This window comes from Raphanus sativus, chromosome 2, assembly GCF_000801105.2.
Source record: "Raphanus sativus cultivar WK10039 chromosome 2, ASM80110v3, whole genome shotgun sequence".
NCBI classification, from domain to species: domain Eukaryota; kingdom Viridiplantae; phylum Streptophyta; class Magnoliopsida; order Brassicales; family Brassicaceae; genus Raphanus; species Raphanus sativus.
Window position 1 is genome coordinate 1,455,830 of NC_079512.1, and position 16,671 is coordinate 1,472,500.

A 16,671-nucleotide genomic window follows, 5' to 3' on the forward strand; every position below is an offset into this window, starting at 1 on the left:
AAAAATGTTAGTATTATATTAAGTAAAAAACCTTATCAGTTTTTTTTTAATTTATAAACATTAAGAAAACAAAGTGGTGCAGTTAGGCGGGTATTCTCACATGGTGGTAGAATTGTCGGCTGTAAAATCGTCTTTGTAATATTCTCATCATTGTAATAGCATAATTAATCGATAATAATCGATCCAGACGTTCAAAAAAAAAAGAAAACAAACTTGAAATATGCCTTTTTAAAATCGGATGTTCCAATTGATGGTTTGGGTGGCTTCCCCTCTAGACCGGCCCCGCTTACGATGGATTGCCAGGAAAACATGAATGAAAACTTCTCTGATGAAGTTCAGCAAGCTCGAGACTCTTTGGTTTCTGATGCTGTTTTTTGCTGGTAAACTTGCAACGAGCAGGATGATGGAAAGGGGACTCAGGAGACCAACTTTTCCTCCTCTGGTGGCACGATATTGCCTCAGTGTAACAGATACTGAGACGACTTTTGTAAATGATGCACGTGAACAGTTCGAGTCTCTGGAAACCGCAAAGGAGGTAAAGTTGGAAGTGATGGTTTATCTGATGGTATATCTTTCCTTGGGAGTTCTTCGCCGTTTCCAGATGCAATGGACACAGAGGATCATATCAAGTCTTCAGGTGAAATTGAAGGCAACACGCCTCTCGTGGTAAGTGATGATGGTGGTGGCTTAGACTCTGCACCAGGTTTGAAGTTGGTACATGAGGATGAGCTTCATACTGATCTTTCTGAGAAGAATGAAAAAATGCTAAATTAAGAACCATGTCGGGGATTCATCAAGCGAACGTGCTAGACACACTGAAGTAGAAGATATATGTCGCTATCTGAATTTAAGTCAAAAGTCAATCACCATATAGTAAGTAAACGGTAAGAGCCAATTTGACCCACAATATTTGTGATTGTACTGAGACATGAACACAAACGAGTATACAACAATGAGAACACCCAAAATCTCCACTCATCTTCATTTTCTATAATTTTAAAAAGAAAAAAGCTTGTATATGAAGATTCCGAGTTATGATGTGCGAATGGGTGGGATTGTATACAGCAATATATACTAATAAGTAGGTTTGGTAGACTCAGTTTGTTTGGGACTCTACGTAACAATGATCAACTATGTATCCAACTCAAAATATACAATATTTTTGTTTTTTATAGAGCACTAGTGTTTCGTCCGTACTACGTACGGGATAAAGAATTCCTTAAATTTATTATCAATATTAAGATATATTAGCACCATACCTGGCTATCTTACACTATAGTGCACACGCTTTGAAATGAGTTACTCACTTACTCTCATTAAGAGAAACATCTGGTTCACGATCTAAGACTTTATATTAATTTGTATGAAAAGGTGGCAGGACGAATATGTCTGATAATAACATGGAACAAACTGCAGTTCAGAAAAAAAAAACATTGAACAAACTGTAAAATATACAAAAACATAAGACACAATGAAGATCAATGCTTGTGGGGGAAATGCAAAGCTAGTTTGTAATAAAAATTTGATCGAAAATATGAAAAAGCAAAGATAGAACTCTAAAATTTACAGAATCTATTACCTTTTCTATTGGATGTTATTTCTTTTTGCTACGTAGTGCTTACAAAAAAATTTGAGACATAACTGAATTCCGAATATCTCCTCATTGGTAGACAGTGATCTTATTTTCCTGTATTTTTCTTTTGAAAAAATAAGCTTCGTATAGCCCCTTCTTACTTTAAAAAAAAAAACTTGGAATCAACAGTATAATTAAGTGACATATTCTATCTGAATCACGCTAAAAGAGTCAAATGATATATAGATTTGAGAAGAATTGACAAATGACCACAAGTACAGTAGTCACAAACCTCTATTGATTTTGGCTGATGCACTGAAAATCTGGGAAAAAAATTGATGAAGAATATGAAACATAGAGAAGAAGGAAGAGAAAAGCAAGAATAAAGAAGTTGAAACTGTTAGATTTTGTGCTATGGTTTTGGAGTTGCGTACGTATGACGTGAAAGTGGTCGTGCGCTCTACTTTTTATGTTTTGGTGTTTATCCAAGACTGCAGTAAGCAAAAAAAAAGTCTGCAGTAAGCAAAGATGATTTCTAAACTGAACAATAAAAAATTTTATGCGATATTGTTACTCTGCGTTTGCAGAAAAATTTATGAACTCATTATGTTAAAAAAAGTTATGAACTCATTACAAACCACCGTGAATACCTGCAACAAAATAGAATCTCCTCACGTACCAGTATCAATCTCTTTCCGACATAATTTAAACTCGACCACCGATCCAACTGTTGCTTTGAGAAAGGTTCAAAGAAGACTGCATTCCACTGATCGATATAAATTTTTTTGATCATGCACTTTTAAGAAGTAATCCAGATGATGAATAATAAAAACTTTGAATTGGTATAGATAGAAGAAAGTAGATATTGAAAGAACCAGTCGAGATCAAATTGAAAATTTAAGAATTTAAGAAAGATGAAATGATCTCTGGTTTGATAACCGAGAAAAAAGAAATTATATAGGAGAAGAAAACTTTTTTTTTTGAAATACAGGAGAAGAAAACCGTTTGAAATCGTGGTAATAGAAAGGAGTTGATTATTAGAAAGGAGTTGCTGAAAATTAGGGATATAAATATTTGTTCTTTTGTTGATTATTTTTAATTTAAAAAACAGTTTCCACTTGTCAAGATTTTAGTGGAGATGCGACTTGCGTTTTAGTATATAGGGGATTATGGAAAAAGACTAGCAAAAGGAAAGAAAAAAACATTACAGGAACAACTACAGAATAAATAAATAAATTAGAATATTAGATTAGACTAAACGCAGCTAATTTTTTTTGCCATCTGGAAAGATATTATTAGATAGAGTGATATATTACAAAGGCCCAAACCCGGCCCAAACTAAAAAACAAACCGAAAGCCCACAAACAACAAAACTCGAAGTCCAAAGGAAAACGTGATCCAACAGCCGCACCGCTTCCCCACAACACACACCTCCACGTGTTGAAACCACAACCGCCTAAGAGACGCGTGTCGGACGCAGGTGCTTCGTCTTCTCACACGGCTCGAGCTCGCCGCCGGGGCCAAAACCACACCTTCACCGGAGCAACAAGACACCAACTCCATCCCATATAGAGATCGACGCTGAACTGAACCAAACGACATCAGAACCACCGGAATCACCGGGAATAGACCAAAGGACGCCGAAACCACCTCCAATGACAATGTTAGAGGTATAGGGTTCGGCGTCAATCTTCAAGGGCCCGAACTTCATAGAGCTTTCATCGGCGTCGCCGAGATCTCCTCCGAATTCAGCCATCCACCACCATAACGAATCACCCTACTCTCAGCCGGAACACATCCGTGGGAATCAGAAACCGGCAACCAATACCGAAGATGGGAGCGGTACGGCCCCAAAGTCAACCGCCGGCGAAGAACAGAGCAAACGCCACCGTTTCTCGGAAAACCGAAGACGGACCACCACCGTAGACTAAGATGCATGGCTGTAAACTAAAAAGAAAAGAAAAAACAGAGGTAAAAAAGGCCTAAGACGATGACCGGACCGGCGCGGTGAAGACTAAACGCAGCTAATTAAATAAAAAAAAGGAAAAAAAAAAGAAACAAATAAAAAATATTTTAATAGTTTAATGTACCAATTCTGAAGACGGACAGGCCCATAGATCTGAATTTCTGAAGGTAAAGTTTATCTTTTTCTTATATGATGTTTGGGTAAAGATTATAAAAAACCTAGGACTACCCCCAAAATATAAGATTATAAAAAAACCATTTTTTTTTCTTTCTAATAATCTGGTCATCAATTTCATCAAACGAGATTTATAAAAATAGTACTAAAACACACCGCAAAGATTAAAGTCAGAGTCGAAGAGACCCGCCCGAGTCCAAAAGCAAATTAAAACAGAAAAAAACTTGAGAAAGCAGCAGCAGCATCTGAGTTTTTTTTTATAAAAAAAAAATCGTAAACGCAAACAAACAAAAGAAGAGAAAAAAACGGAGTGGCATCGCAATCGTCGTCGTCTCCGCTCCTCTACCTCTATCTCTCTCCTTTCTCCCGGATTAGGTTAGGGTTTTTCATCCTATTTTCTTCGATTAATAATAGTAAAAATCAGAGAGTTTTCATTGTATTGTATGTCATCATCATCATTATCATCATCAATGTTGTATATGATTGAATCGGTCTCTTGTGTTGTTGGCTTAAAACCTAATCGTTACCAACGGAGATGTGTTCTAATTTCTGATTATACTTTTTTTTATATTTTGTTTTTTTAATTGTGGCTCTGGAACAGGTGGCATTACGATGGATTGCATAGGTAACGAGAGGCAGGAGGAGCAGGGAATGGTGGTTTCAGATAAAGTTGAGCAAACTCAAGATTCGTCGATTTTAGCTGATGATCTCTCTTTCCTTCGGAGTTCTCCGTTTCCAGATCCTGAGTCTTCAGCAGGTGAAATTGAAGGCAATATATGTTCATATGATCTTGATGGCAATGTAGACTCTGAGACGATCAATCCAGCATTGAAGTTGGTACGCGAGGATAATGAGGAGAAGAATGAAAACTTGCTAAAGAACCATGCTCTGAGTATGAATAATAGGGGTGTGGGAACCAACTCCCCTATTACTGACTCTTCTTTGATATGGAGTTTTCAATCGTCATTTGGTTATGGAGGCGTCGAAGAAGAAGCTCGTAATCCTTACAAGCTAGTTGAGCCACTCGGAGTTGTAGATGGCAATGGCAGAATAGCAGGTGAAGTCGCTTCTGGGTCCGGGACGACTAGCCAGTCTCGACAACGGCGAAGGAGCTCTCGAGATAGTAGTAAACAGGGTAGTCTGACGCAGAAGAAACAATCAGAAGAAGAGTCAATTTTCAAGTGCTCGAAGCAGAAGAGGAGCTCGGTTTCAAAACCGTGCCGTTCATCTCTGTGGGGATTACCAAGTAGGACCTCTGAAATCTTCTTACAGAGCAATGGTATTCCTCATGATGGACCTCCACAACATAAAAATGGAGAGCTTAACAGTTTTCATAATGGATCTAACAGATACATCCAAGCATCAAGTGGCTCTGGCCTTCGTTTGAAAGTTAAATTTGGTAAATCAGGTGGCCAAACAGTCTCTAAGGTCACTGGTAACTCTTTGGCTGCTAATGATATAGTTAAGGCGGGAACAGGTTTAAAATTTCCAGGGCCAGCAAATGTTGTGGAGGATAAACTCCGAACTCTGGAAACTAGAGAGCATTTAGAAGAGAAAAGTAATCACGTGGATACACTTTCATATCGGCTGTCATCTGATTCAAGTATGGATGAGAAAAACAACCAAGAGGCTGGGGGGTTATGTAGGAAGCTAGGTGGTGATGTTTTAGATGAGGGACCACACCTTTCCTCTAGTATAGTGGTTGAAGAGTGCGAGAGGACCACTGGAATCCGGTCCCTGGACGCTGAAACCTCACCCGATTCAGAAGTTATCAACTCTGTGCCTGATTCCATAGTCAGTATAGGACCTAAAGGGGACTTGCCTCCCGGCTTTTTCAGCACTCCAGAAGATGTGGTTAACAGAAACATACAATTAGACAAAGTAGATGAGTTGCTTGCTTCAAAATCTCCTTTGGAAAATGGTTCACATCTAATTCCCGTCGCCAAAAAAGGGAAACAACCTAAGTCAAAAGGTAATGGAACAAAAAAAGGGAAATCCAAGTCCGAATCTGCCAAAGACAGGAGAAAAATTGAATCTCGTGAGGGGTTAGAGCAATCCAAATCCATAAGCAAGAGTGTTGGAAGGGATGATAGTGATTATCATGAAGTAGGCAGAATAAAGTCTCACGAAACAACAGGTACGGCCCTTTTGATTAGCTTTAAAAACTGACTGCTCACCGTTCCAATGAGCGTCCCAATGTTTTCCTTTTTTTTTAATGAAGCTTCCACTCTTTTGGATACGCAAATTATTAATCTGCATATTATGTGAATTCATGTAACAGGTCCTCCTGTAGACGCTGATATTGGAAAAATCAGTGCCATTAATGGCGCCATATCATCAGATGTGATCCATGGTGAATTGGGCATGGATGTTGCGATCGAGGATAGCCCTTCCACTGAGACTGCATGGGTTCGATGTGATGACTGCTTCAAATGGCGACGAATACCTGCTTCTGTTGTCGAGTCAATTGACGAGAGCTCAAGATGGTATGTATCGTTCCATATGAACTTGTCTCCATGAAATTTTCAGATGTTATGTATGTTGCATATGATAGTTAATCATGTTTCAGTTTACAAATATTTTTAAACTTTGTGCTTGTCTCGTTTCTATCAACTTTAACCTATTTCATCAAAATTTCCAATTTTATGCTGTGCATAATAGGTTTCTTATATAATCTGCTTAATACTTATGCAAACTGGAGATCTGAGTATCAAGTATTTATAATCAGATAGTCGAATGCTTTTCCGCTTTTTGATGTACATCACTTCTAGACGTCCTGACTATAGCTTGTTTTACTTTCGACACTTGCTACTTCAGTCATCTAATTTTGAGTCTCTCTCTCTATCTAATCTGGATTTTATCTTGTTTGAAGGATCTGTACGAACAACTCAGATAAAGACTTTGCTCATTGCTCAATATCTCAAGAGATGTCAAATGAAGATATTAATGAAGAGTTGGGCATAGGACAGGACGAAGCAGATGCATATGACTGTGAGGCGGCTAAAAAAGGGAAAGACGAGGAACAGAAGAGCAAACCTTTGCCAGGTGCTTAGAGTTCGATATTGGTGAACGATTGAAAATTATCATATTATCTTACATGTATTTAGTTCTGATTGTGTTTTTCTTACCCGCTTTTGCAGGTAAGAAAAAGGCGTGCTTCAGGGCTATAAAAACAAACCAGTTTCTTCATCGTAACCGTAAAAATCAAACAATTGACGAGGTTAATTTTCTTGCAGTTTGTCTGTTTGTTTGTTATGTTAATGAATTAGTAGAAAATGTGCTGTCATAATGTTATTGTCCTTTCCCAGAGTGACTACGTAGTTATCATGCTTCCTTCTGTTTTGGACAGATAATGGTTTGCCACTGCAAACCACCACCTGGTGGTAGATTGGGTTGTGGAGAAGAATGTCTCAACAGATTGCTTAACATTGAATGTCTTCATGGTACCTGTCCTGCTGGCGATTTATGCTCTAATCAGCAGGTGTGATTTCTTGTTTGCAAGCAAAAACGTTACATTCACAGTCAAGTTAGTTACATCTTTCTTAATCTTTTGGCTCATATTCTGCAGTTTCAAAAACGAAAGTATGTTAAGTTTGAGAGATTCCAATCTGGTAAGAAGGGTTATGGCCTAAGATTGCTTGAGGATGTACGCGAGGGGCAATTCCTTATTGAATACGTTGGAGAGGTATGCTTTTGATGATCATTCACTTTGGGAGGACGTTATCAGTTGTACATGAGCTTTTGTCAGCCTCTAGTTTCTCCGGATCGGTGTTTTTTATTTTTGCATGTGTCTACCGTGATTTAGGTCACTAGGAAAAGAAATTAATTTATGAATCATCTTCTTTTATAACAGGTGCTTGATATGCAGTCCTATGAGAATCGTCAGAAAGATTATGCTTCCATGGGTCAGAAGCATTTCTATTTCATGACACTGAATGGGAATGAGGTAAACATTTTCTTTTCTAATAAGTCGGCTGCTTTTTCTTCATGTTTGATTGAGATGGTTTTTGATTTTGCTGTTTAAAGCTTGTAGAGTTGTTGGATAAAAAATGTGCGATTAATAGTAAATAGTAAATACCAGTAACGGCATATTGTTCCGATAATGTGTCTCGTTTCTGATCTTAGAAGCATATTTAGAGAAGTGAAGACCAATCTTTGTATACCTTTTCTGGTTAAGCATTTTGCTTGCAGCTGTGGTTAGTTACATCGTGTCTCTTATTCGGTGCACTTGTGCACAGAGAGGTTACACTTCTGTTTGTTGTGCTTATAATAGTTGCATTCGTTGACATATCATCTGCACTGGCTTGAAAGTCCTAGCTCCTATTCTAGCTTTTATGTTTCCCTTTTGGAAGCTATATACATGTATGTTGCATCTTGCAATAACTTTTAAGTTTTTTGTTAATGCAGGTAATAGATGCTGGTTCAAAGGGAAATTTAGGGCGTTTCATCAACCATAGTTGTGAACCAAACTGCTGTACTGAAAAGGTATCGTACCTCATAGTCTGACTATAAACCCAGTGTTAAGAATCTGTATTGGGAACTTTCTGCTTGAGCTTGTCTGCTTCTTTGTTATTCGATAAAGGTATTCCACTTCTGCTTTTTTTATGTGCATTCTTTTTCATTTGTTACTTCTTAAATGTTGTTGCAGTGGATGGTGAATGGTGAAATTTGCGTTGGAATATTCTCCATGCAAGACCTTAAGAAGGTAGGCTCTCTTACACTTACGGCTGTGAAAGTGAATGTTATGTGATATCTTATTTTAAAGGCGACAAAGTAATTAAAATGTTAAGTAGATACAAACGCAAACGCCAAATACAATGAAGGTCCGACATTTTTTTAATCTGTTTGTTGCATTGCCAGGGTCAGGAGTTGACTTTTGACTACAACTATGAGAGGGTTTCTGGTGCTGCTGCCAAGAAGTGTTATTGTGGGTCATCACATTGCCGAGGTTATCTTGGGGGAGATCCTTTGAACGGTGACGTAATTGTTCAAAGTGACTCCGATGAAGAGTGTCCTGAACTGGTGATCCTTGATGATGATGAAAGTGGGGAAGGAATCTTGGATGCAACCTCTAGGATCTTCATTGATGGTGCTGGCATACAAATGCCACAGAACTCTTCAAAAGTTAATGATTTGAAGGACCTTACTTCTGATAATCCACAATCACAGGGCTCATTGTCTGTAAAACATCCAGAGAGAGAGACTTTTCCATCTCTTCAACCAACCGAAGTTTCCAAGGAACTTTCGACGGACATACCTGTCATTGCTGTCCAGCAGGAGGTTCTTGTTGGAAAGAAGAATAAAAGCACATCTCCCACGTCCAGTACTCTCAGCAAACTGTTCTCTGATGGCGCAAATGCTGATAAGACAGCAAAGCATGGATCGGGTGAAGATAAGAAGATACTTTCACGGTCCCGTCCTCGTATGAAAACTTCTCGTTCATCTGGGTCTAGTAAGCGAGACAAAGGAGGTGTTCTTCCTGGTGTCAACAAAGCACAGATTATACCAGTCAAAAAGTTGCAACAGCAGCCCATCAAATCTAAAGGATCAGAGGAAGTTTCTCCCAGTGGGCGTATCGAAACATGTAAGTTACTAGTATTAGAAGTGAATTGTTAAGATACCATAATCATTCAGTCATACTCGCTAATAACACCACTAAATTTGCAGTTGAAGGAAAACTGAACGAGTTACTAGATCCTGTGGGAGGGATAAGCAAGCGGAGGGTAAGTTGCATAGAAGTACTCCTTAATTAGTTATGCTATAAGCTTAAAACATCATCTTTTGTTCCTCTCTTAGCGCAATTGCTTGATTTGTGGGATGATGCACTTTTAGTTGATTCTTTTCCACTTGAACCTACATCCTTGGCATAATTCTCATCTTAATCAACAGTACAGTGCATGTCTAATTTGCTTTTCCTTTTCTTGGACAAACAGGATTCAGCAAAAGGCTACTTGAAGCTTTTGCTTCTCACTGCTGCTTCCCGAGGCAATGCCAATAATGAAGGAATTCAAAGGTATCTGGGTTCCCTTTGGAGATTTTATTATACTCTGCATCTGTTGCCTGAAATCCTGTTGTTTTCTGTGAACCTATTGCAGCAATCGAGATCTTTCGATGATCCTTGATGCCCTTTTGAAGACAAAGTCACGAACTGTTTTAGTTGACGTAATCAACAAGAATGGTACGTTACCTACGTGACTACGCCTGTCTATCATATGAATCTTTTCTTACCTTGTAAAGATGAAATAACCTCCAAACACACGCAGGTCTGCAAATGTTGCATAATATCATGAAACAATACCGGAGAGATTTTAAGAAGACCCCAATACTCCGAAAACTTTTGAAGGTACATTCCTTTGTAACCTGCTCTGCTTCTACACACCTGCCATTGTCTAGTAAATGATAATTCCAACCCAAAGGCAATTCTTTGTTCATCTTACGAAATGTGAAATATTTGCTAAATATGGTGTGAAACCTCAGGACAAAGTGATTACCAAAGAGTTTTTGGATTTTCTAGCTAATGCGCTTTTGAAGTCTAGGTTGTTTACTGTGAGTGTCACTGGTTTTGCCTCAGGTATTAGAGTATCTTGCTACAAGGGATATTCTTGGACTGGAGCATATAGTCAGACCACCTCCTTATGCAGGGATGGAAAGGTTTGTAATTTTTTTTTTTATCAATGCTCATTTTATGGGTTTTTATCCTGGATTGAATGAACATTACTATTCAAAATCAATCGATTGAGCACATCCTGTGTGTCAAATTTATAAGTTTAGACGGTTCTTTGTGTAATTCATTTGAGTTGAACTGTCACCTGGTCGTTCTGAAAAATAATATTGTTGTCTGTCCATAACGACCCTTGCTTTTAGACTTCTTATGACATTTTCAAGTTTATCTATGTGCAGCTTTAAGGACTCTATTCTAACACTCACCGAGCACGATGACAAACAGGTATACCTAACGTCCCATTTAACTTATGAAATTTTAATTTTTGACTGTTAGACACCATATGACATTTTTGACCAAATTCAGGTTCATCAAATTGCACGGAACTTCCGAGACAGATGGATCCCTAAGCATTGTAGAAAACCTTGGCGCATGGTCGACAGGGAGAAGGAGAGGTCAGAGTCTAGAAGAAGATCACCTATAAACAGCAGATTTAGAAAATCACAAGAACAACCTAGATATGATCATCATTCTCCAAGACCTGCAGAACCATTTACATCTGCCACATCATCAAGGGCTGCAACACCTGAAACAGCTTCTGTATCTGACGGATGTTCAGAACCTAATCCAAGTCTTCCCAAGACAAATGGACGCAAGCGTAAAAGCAGATGGGACCAGCCATGTCAACAAACAGATGCAACCCTACACGACCTTCCGCCACCAGGGTTTTCATCACCTTGCACGGTTGCGTCTGATAATACAATCACCGCACAGCCGCAAGAGAAGTTTCTTTCTCGGTTAACAGTCTCGTATGGGATCCCTCTTAGCATCGTTCATCAACTTGGTTCACCCAGCAAAGATGACCCGACAGGCTGGTCCGTTGCTCCTGGGATACCGTTCTTTCCGTACCCACCTCTGCCTCCGGTTTCTCATGGTGAGTTTTTGGCTAAGATGAATGGGATCTTACCGGATACAAACATCTCAGGTGTTACCGGGACTGTCTCAACCGCTCCAAACAGGAAGAGGGAGTTTTCATCTGATATAGGAACAAGTTACTTTCGGCAACAGAAACAGAACATTCCTCCGTGGATTCGGAACAGCAAACAGCCTTGGAAACCTAACCTTAGAGAAGAAGATCAACAGTTAAGAAACTCTTAGCTTTAGAGAAGTACACAGTCCTTGAGAGTTAAAATGGAGAGACGATGCAGCTCTTGAGGAGAATTACAGTGATTGATTGGTTAGTTTTGCTCATAGTAAAGTCCCCTTTAAGGGAATCATGTGCTTTTCTTCCCTTTTTAGTATATTTTAAATTCTTTTTGTTTATGACTTTTTAATATTAAAAGTCACATGAAATAGCAATCACATTCTTTATTCTCTTTGCAAATATTTTTTCTAGTGTTACATCTAGGATTCCAATATCAATATTTTCTGAGTAAACTTCAGACTCTATCAAAACGAGCATCCAAGTTCTTACATGTGTTCCATACTTTCTCCACTTCCTGTCGCCTTCTTATAGCTTAGGTCTCCTTCTCACAAAGACCTGACCTGATACTCACCATGATTTTTCCTGCTACTTATATACTCATCTTCTAAATCCAACCGTGAAAACCGAGCTAGCACCGGCACTAGAATCACATCAGCCATACTAAACTCATTCCCTGCCAGTCTGCTACATTCGTCGCTCCCATCTAGCTTGGTTTCAGCCTCATCTAGAAGCCTAAGCAAATGGTCTTTGCTTCTGCCTAAGGCCCCATGGGCTTTTATTTTATGCAAATGGTCTTTGCTTCTGCCTAAGGCCCCATGGGCTTTTATTTTATCTTCTGTGTCGTAAGCTTCCCTTATGATGAAAAGCTTGGAGTCCAATTCCTTAATCTTCCGCATCTATTCAAGAACTTGGTTACCAACAGTAGCATCTTCTATACCAGAAGAAACCTCAGCAATTTTCTTAAAGTACCTACAAAATTTCCACAAAAAGATGAAGAAGGTTTTGACTTATGCAACACTCTGTCTTTTTTGCTTATTTTCTGCCAACTTCTTCAACTTTTAAAGTTTTCTCTTTATATGACGCACCTATATACATGGTTCTATTATTGCATCCAGATTATCATTTTTAAGAGAGATGAAAAAGAAAGTTCAAAAAGTTTTCTTATTGAGGAAACTTCCTTAACTAGTAGTTGGTCATATGTTTAGTACAACTTCTACTAAAGTACATATAAATTTATACAAATTATAGATGAAAAAGTTATTGGAGATTTAGATGTATTATATGTGTAGTTATTCTTTTTTTTTGCTTTAAAATATATGTGTAGTTATTCGTAATAGTTAATGTATATTAGAAAGTTTTTTTTTGTATATTAGGAGTTAAATATGTATATCATGAACATAATCCAAATAAAACATCAATTGTGAATAAAAAATAATTGTTCATTACAGAAGTGTTTGTGTATATATGGATTATGGAACTGTTTTACCTATAATGTTGTTTGTTGTAAATATTTATGTTTATTAGTTATAAATAATCGAATCACTATTATATAGAATAAAAAGAGAATTTTTATTGTAAATTTCTGTCTTCAGTACATTATAAATAAAAATATTTTTCAAATATTTTTTTATTTAAAATAGTTTTCAATATATTTTTGTTTAAAAGTGTGAGTATATTATATAGAGACATATAGTACAATCATGTATAATTCACGTGCATGGGCCAAGAAAACTACCAACCTCTCCTCTAAAATTGACCTCTAAAATAGAAGGGACAACAAATATAAGCACCAGAATGATGACACGTATGTAGCCAAAAATATTACAAACATCCCAATTCATCACGATCTCTTGAATTTAAGAACTTTTATGTTATAACCACGGTTTTGTCTACTCTTCTCATTTTTCGTCATTAAAAATATTTAATGAAGCATCTTAGTTAATAGTAGGCCCAATAAAATTAAATTAATTAATAGAGTTTTTCAAGATCCTGCATGTTGCAGATTTGTTCAAAACTCCCAGTCCTTTGTGTTACTAATTGCTTCTTTTTTTTTCAGATCAGAGACATAGTTGAATTGATCCACAACGCATGGAGGTAAGTAGAAAATTAATGTAGGAAAAAACCTTTGAGTGGCACGTACTTCCCACGCGCTCCTCCAACTTCTCTCTCAAAACCCTAAGCGCCGTTTCATCGAGGGTTGAGACGAATCGAGTTCCGGCGTATCTGTCGAGGTTCGTGACGTCTCTCCCTCTCGGATTATGATCATCATGACGGATTAGGTCTCGATCTGGTGTTTTTGGAGGTATTGCTCTCTCTCCGGTGAAAAATCGGACGGGTCTTGGTGCGCGACCCTTTCGTGAGCTCCGCCGCTCTGGTAACTCGTCGAAAGTACGGCTACCGCTCCTTGTTAGAGGACGACGAGGAGTCGCTGGAAATCGTGTAGTCAGTTGTCGGGGTGGAGCTCTACTCCGATTGAAGAGTCGGTTCTCGGTATTGGTGGGTTCTTCGTTTGGGATGGCGGTTCCCTATGTTTGTCTTCTCACCATTCTGGGTTATCTTCTTCTTCTTCGCCATGAGAGTGGAGGAATACGCCTTGTCTCGGACTTGCAGGTGGTGGATCTATGACAATAAGTGGCGGTTAGGATTTAGGAATCAGTTCTTTGATTAGATGCTGGCGTGTGGTGGCCGCGGGACACCTCCGTGGGTGACACTTTGAAGGTGACTGGTGGTGACTCCGGTGCTGGTCATGGACTCCCCGGCCTCGAGGTGCTCCGGTCATCGGATTTGAAAGTCACTGGGGTTCAACCGGAGGAGGAAGCTACGCTTCCGAGTCTTCTTTCCCATCACCTTTTCTCTTTTTTTCTGCTCTGATTTGTCTCGATAGATTGAGTTGTTGTTCTTTTTTCATTGCTTTGTATTGTAACCTAGCGTTGGCCGTTTCTCCATCTTTTAATCACCGGCGATGTACCTTCCGACGTCCCTTTTGGAAAGAAATTATATATAAATATTATATTAAAAAAAAAAAAAAATTAATGTATAAATGTACTCCGCACTCGTGTAGATGTTTAAAACAAGATTACTATTCAAATGTTAGGTGACAGTGTGACACTTAACATAAGTACTACAATTCTTCTTTTACGTACAGCTCTGCAGTTGTGTTTACTTCTGCAATGCTTTGATAATTGATTCTAATGTATAAAAACTTATAGACAATTGATATTAATTTTGACTTCCAGCACTAATTAAAAATATAAGGTTACAGTATATTAGAAATTTAGAATTGTTGTCATATAAAAATACAGTGATCTATCTGTCTTTTTTTCATCACTAGCGCAACAACCAAATCAAGTTTGTGCTTTATTGTTCGTGGAAGTAGTATCACAATGAATAAAGATATTACAGACAAATCATTGTCACGGCGTCTTAATTTTTAAATTAGTGATCCATATAATACACGTGTTTTATCATTAAAAATATAATAAATTTCATTATTTTTCATTGAAAGGTATTGATTAAAAATATAATAAATTTCATTATTTTCTCACATTTAATTCCATTAAATTGGCATAACTCTGATGTATACATGTAAGTTGTATCTCTCCATCGTTTTAAATGACATGCTATTTTTATATGGTTCATGATATCTTGTATAATGTATGGTCATGATTTACGCTTCTTGAGTTAATGCAAAAGAAATGGAAGAAAATGATTAGGTTTACAACTAAGTTAATTAAAGTTGAAGAAATGAGATTTGTAAGTAGCAAAAAAAAAAGAAAGAAGATCGAGTGGCGTTGTCGTGGCGGAAACAAAAGCCACCAACTGAGCAGTCTACGTTTCCTCATCTTCCGGTTGATGTGTGTGTTGACCCCTCTCAGTTTGTTGCCACTTTCATTTTCATTAGTTATACCCAATTATCAAAAGGAATCGTTAGACGGTATCTAGATGATTTGTATAAACCTATCGACTAGATCAATTATTCGGGATATAAACACCGTTTAAATTTATTTTTGTAATCATTTAACATTATGAAGTATATCTACATTACGAAGATTAGTAATCAAACAATAGCACAATGCGTTCATTTAATTAATAAGATATCTTGTTAGAAATCAAATACAAAATGAATAATAAATCTCCTTTAGTCGAATCACAACAATTGAAAGATACTCCTAGGCCCTAGCAATAATCTTCTAACTTTTTTCCTTCTCGACGAGCAATAATCTGTTATGTCTAATCATAGTTTGTCTTTGAAAATGTAAGAGAGAAATCAGCAGAACCAAGTTGTCTTGGCTTAGTGGTAAAGGAGCTCCGGCTGGAGCTTTCGCCCTGGGTTCGATTCCATTTGGCTACCGGGACTAGCGTTAAATCGCAAGAATACGTGGATTGCCGTTGGCCTCAGAAGGATTAGTTTTGGACCTAGAAAGCCTTTGGATCACTCTCTGGTTAAAAAAAAAAAAAAAAGGGAGAAATCAGCAGTGAGATGATGGTAAGGAGGGTCCACGACTCATCATGAAGTAGACGATGATGCATGCCTTTCAGATTTAGTTGGCGTGTCGTTCCTCGCATCTAAAACGGCAGGTATTCTGTTACTACTGCTTCCCTCCATCTTTTTTCCACCATCATAATTAACTAACTAACCTTCTTCTTCGGCAATGATGGCACACGTAACATATACTTTAACGGCGTTTTATCTAATTACGTCATTAATGTTGTGCACGTTACCTGAGGCAACCGGTAAGCATGGGATGTAACGTCTTCCGTTATGATGACGCGGGTATGGAGGATATTGACATTTGTAGGTTAATGGGTTGTTGGAGAGATCACATGACATGGGATGTTTTGTTCTTCGGACCGGACATGTTAGAGCCACAAAACGGTCTTATTTCCACCGACCCATTCTGTAGAAATGCAATGCATTTATTGTAACAAACCATGGTCCATGCAGTAATATTGTGATTTTCATTACACTCTTTCCATTTTAAATAGATAACACTTTAAAATTTAAACACATAAATGAAAAAAATCTATTTTTATTTATTTTCAACAAAATATCACTAAATATACACATACTGTAACCAATAATAAAATAGACTATATAATTTCATTGATCATTTAACATAAATTGTTAATTATTTTACACTAAATTTTGAAAACAATTTGGAAAAAACTTTTTTAAAAAGTATTAGTATTAAAGGAGTATATTTTAATGTGTTTTTGGTATTTAAACATATTTTAAGTTAATGTTGTAAAAATAAGTTAATGATGCCACAAAATGTTATATATACAAAAGGGCATATATAGTATGGTCGTAA

General features: G+C 37.6%; 1 protein-coding gene and 1 pseudogene across 1 annotated transcript; one reads left to right on the plus strand and one right to left on the minus strand.

Moving 5' to 3' along the window:
* The first annotated feature begins 3,911 nt into the window (after window positions 1-3,911).
* On the plus strand, window positions 3,912-11,745 carry LOC108842940 (histone-lysine N-methyltransferase ASHH2-like). Its single transcript, XM_056994199.1, is given in 19 exon segments — window positions 3,912-4,088; window positions 4,315-5,850; window positions 5,995-6,199; window positions 6,586-6,758; window positions 6,854-6,933; window positions 7,063-7,194; window positions 7,282-7,398; window positions 7,567-7,659; window positions 8,121-8,198; window positions 8,362-8,418; window positions 8,574-9,297; window positions 9,381-9,436; window positions 9,647-9,726; window positions 9,809-9,891; window positions 9,977-10,056; window positions 10,285-10,364; window positions 10,614-10,659; window positions 10,741-11,471; window positions 11,473-11,745. Coding segments are annotated over 18 exon segments (4,389 nt in total). The 5' UTR covers window positions 3,912-4,088; window positions 4,315-4,325; the 3' UTR covers window positions 11,522-11,745.
* A 47-nt stretch (window positions 11,746-11,792) lies between these two features.
* Window positions 11,793-13,933, minus strand: LOC130503918 (glutathione S-transferase TCHQD-like; annotated as a pseudogene).
* Window positions 13,934-16,671: the final 2,738 nt, after the last annotated feature.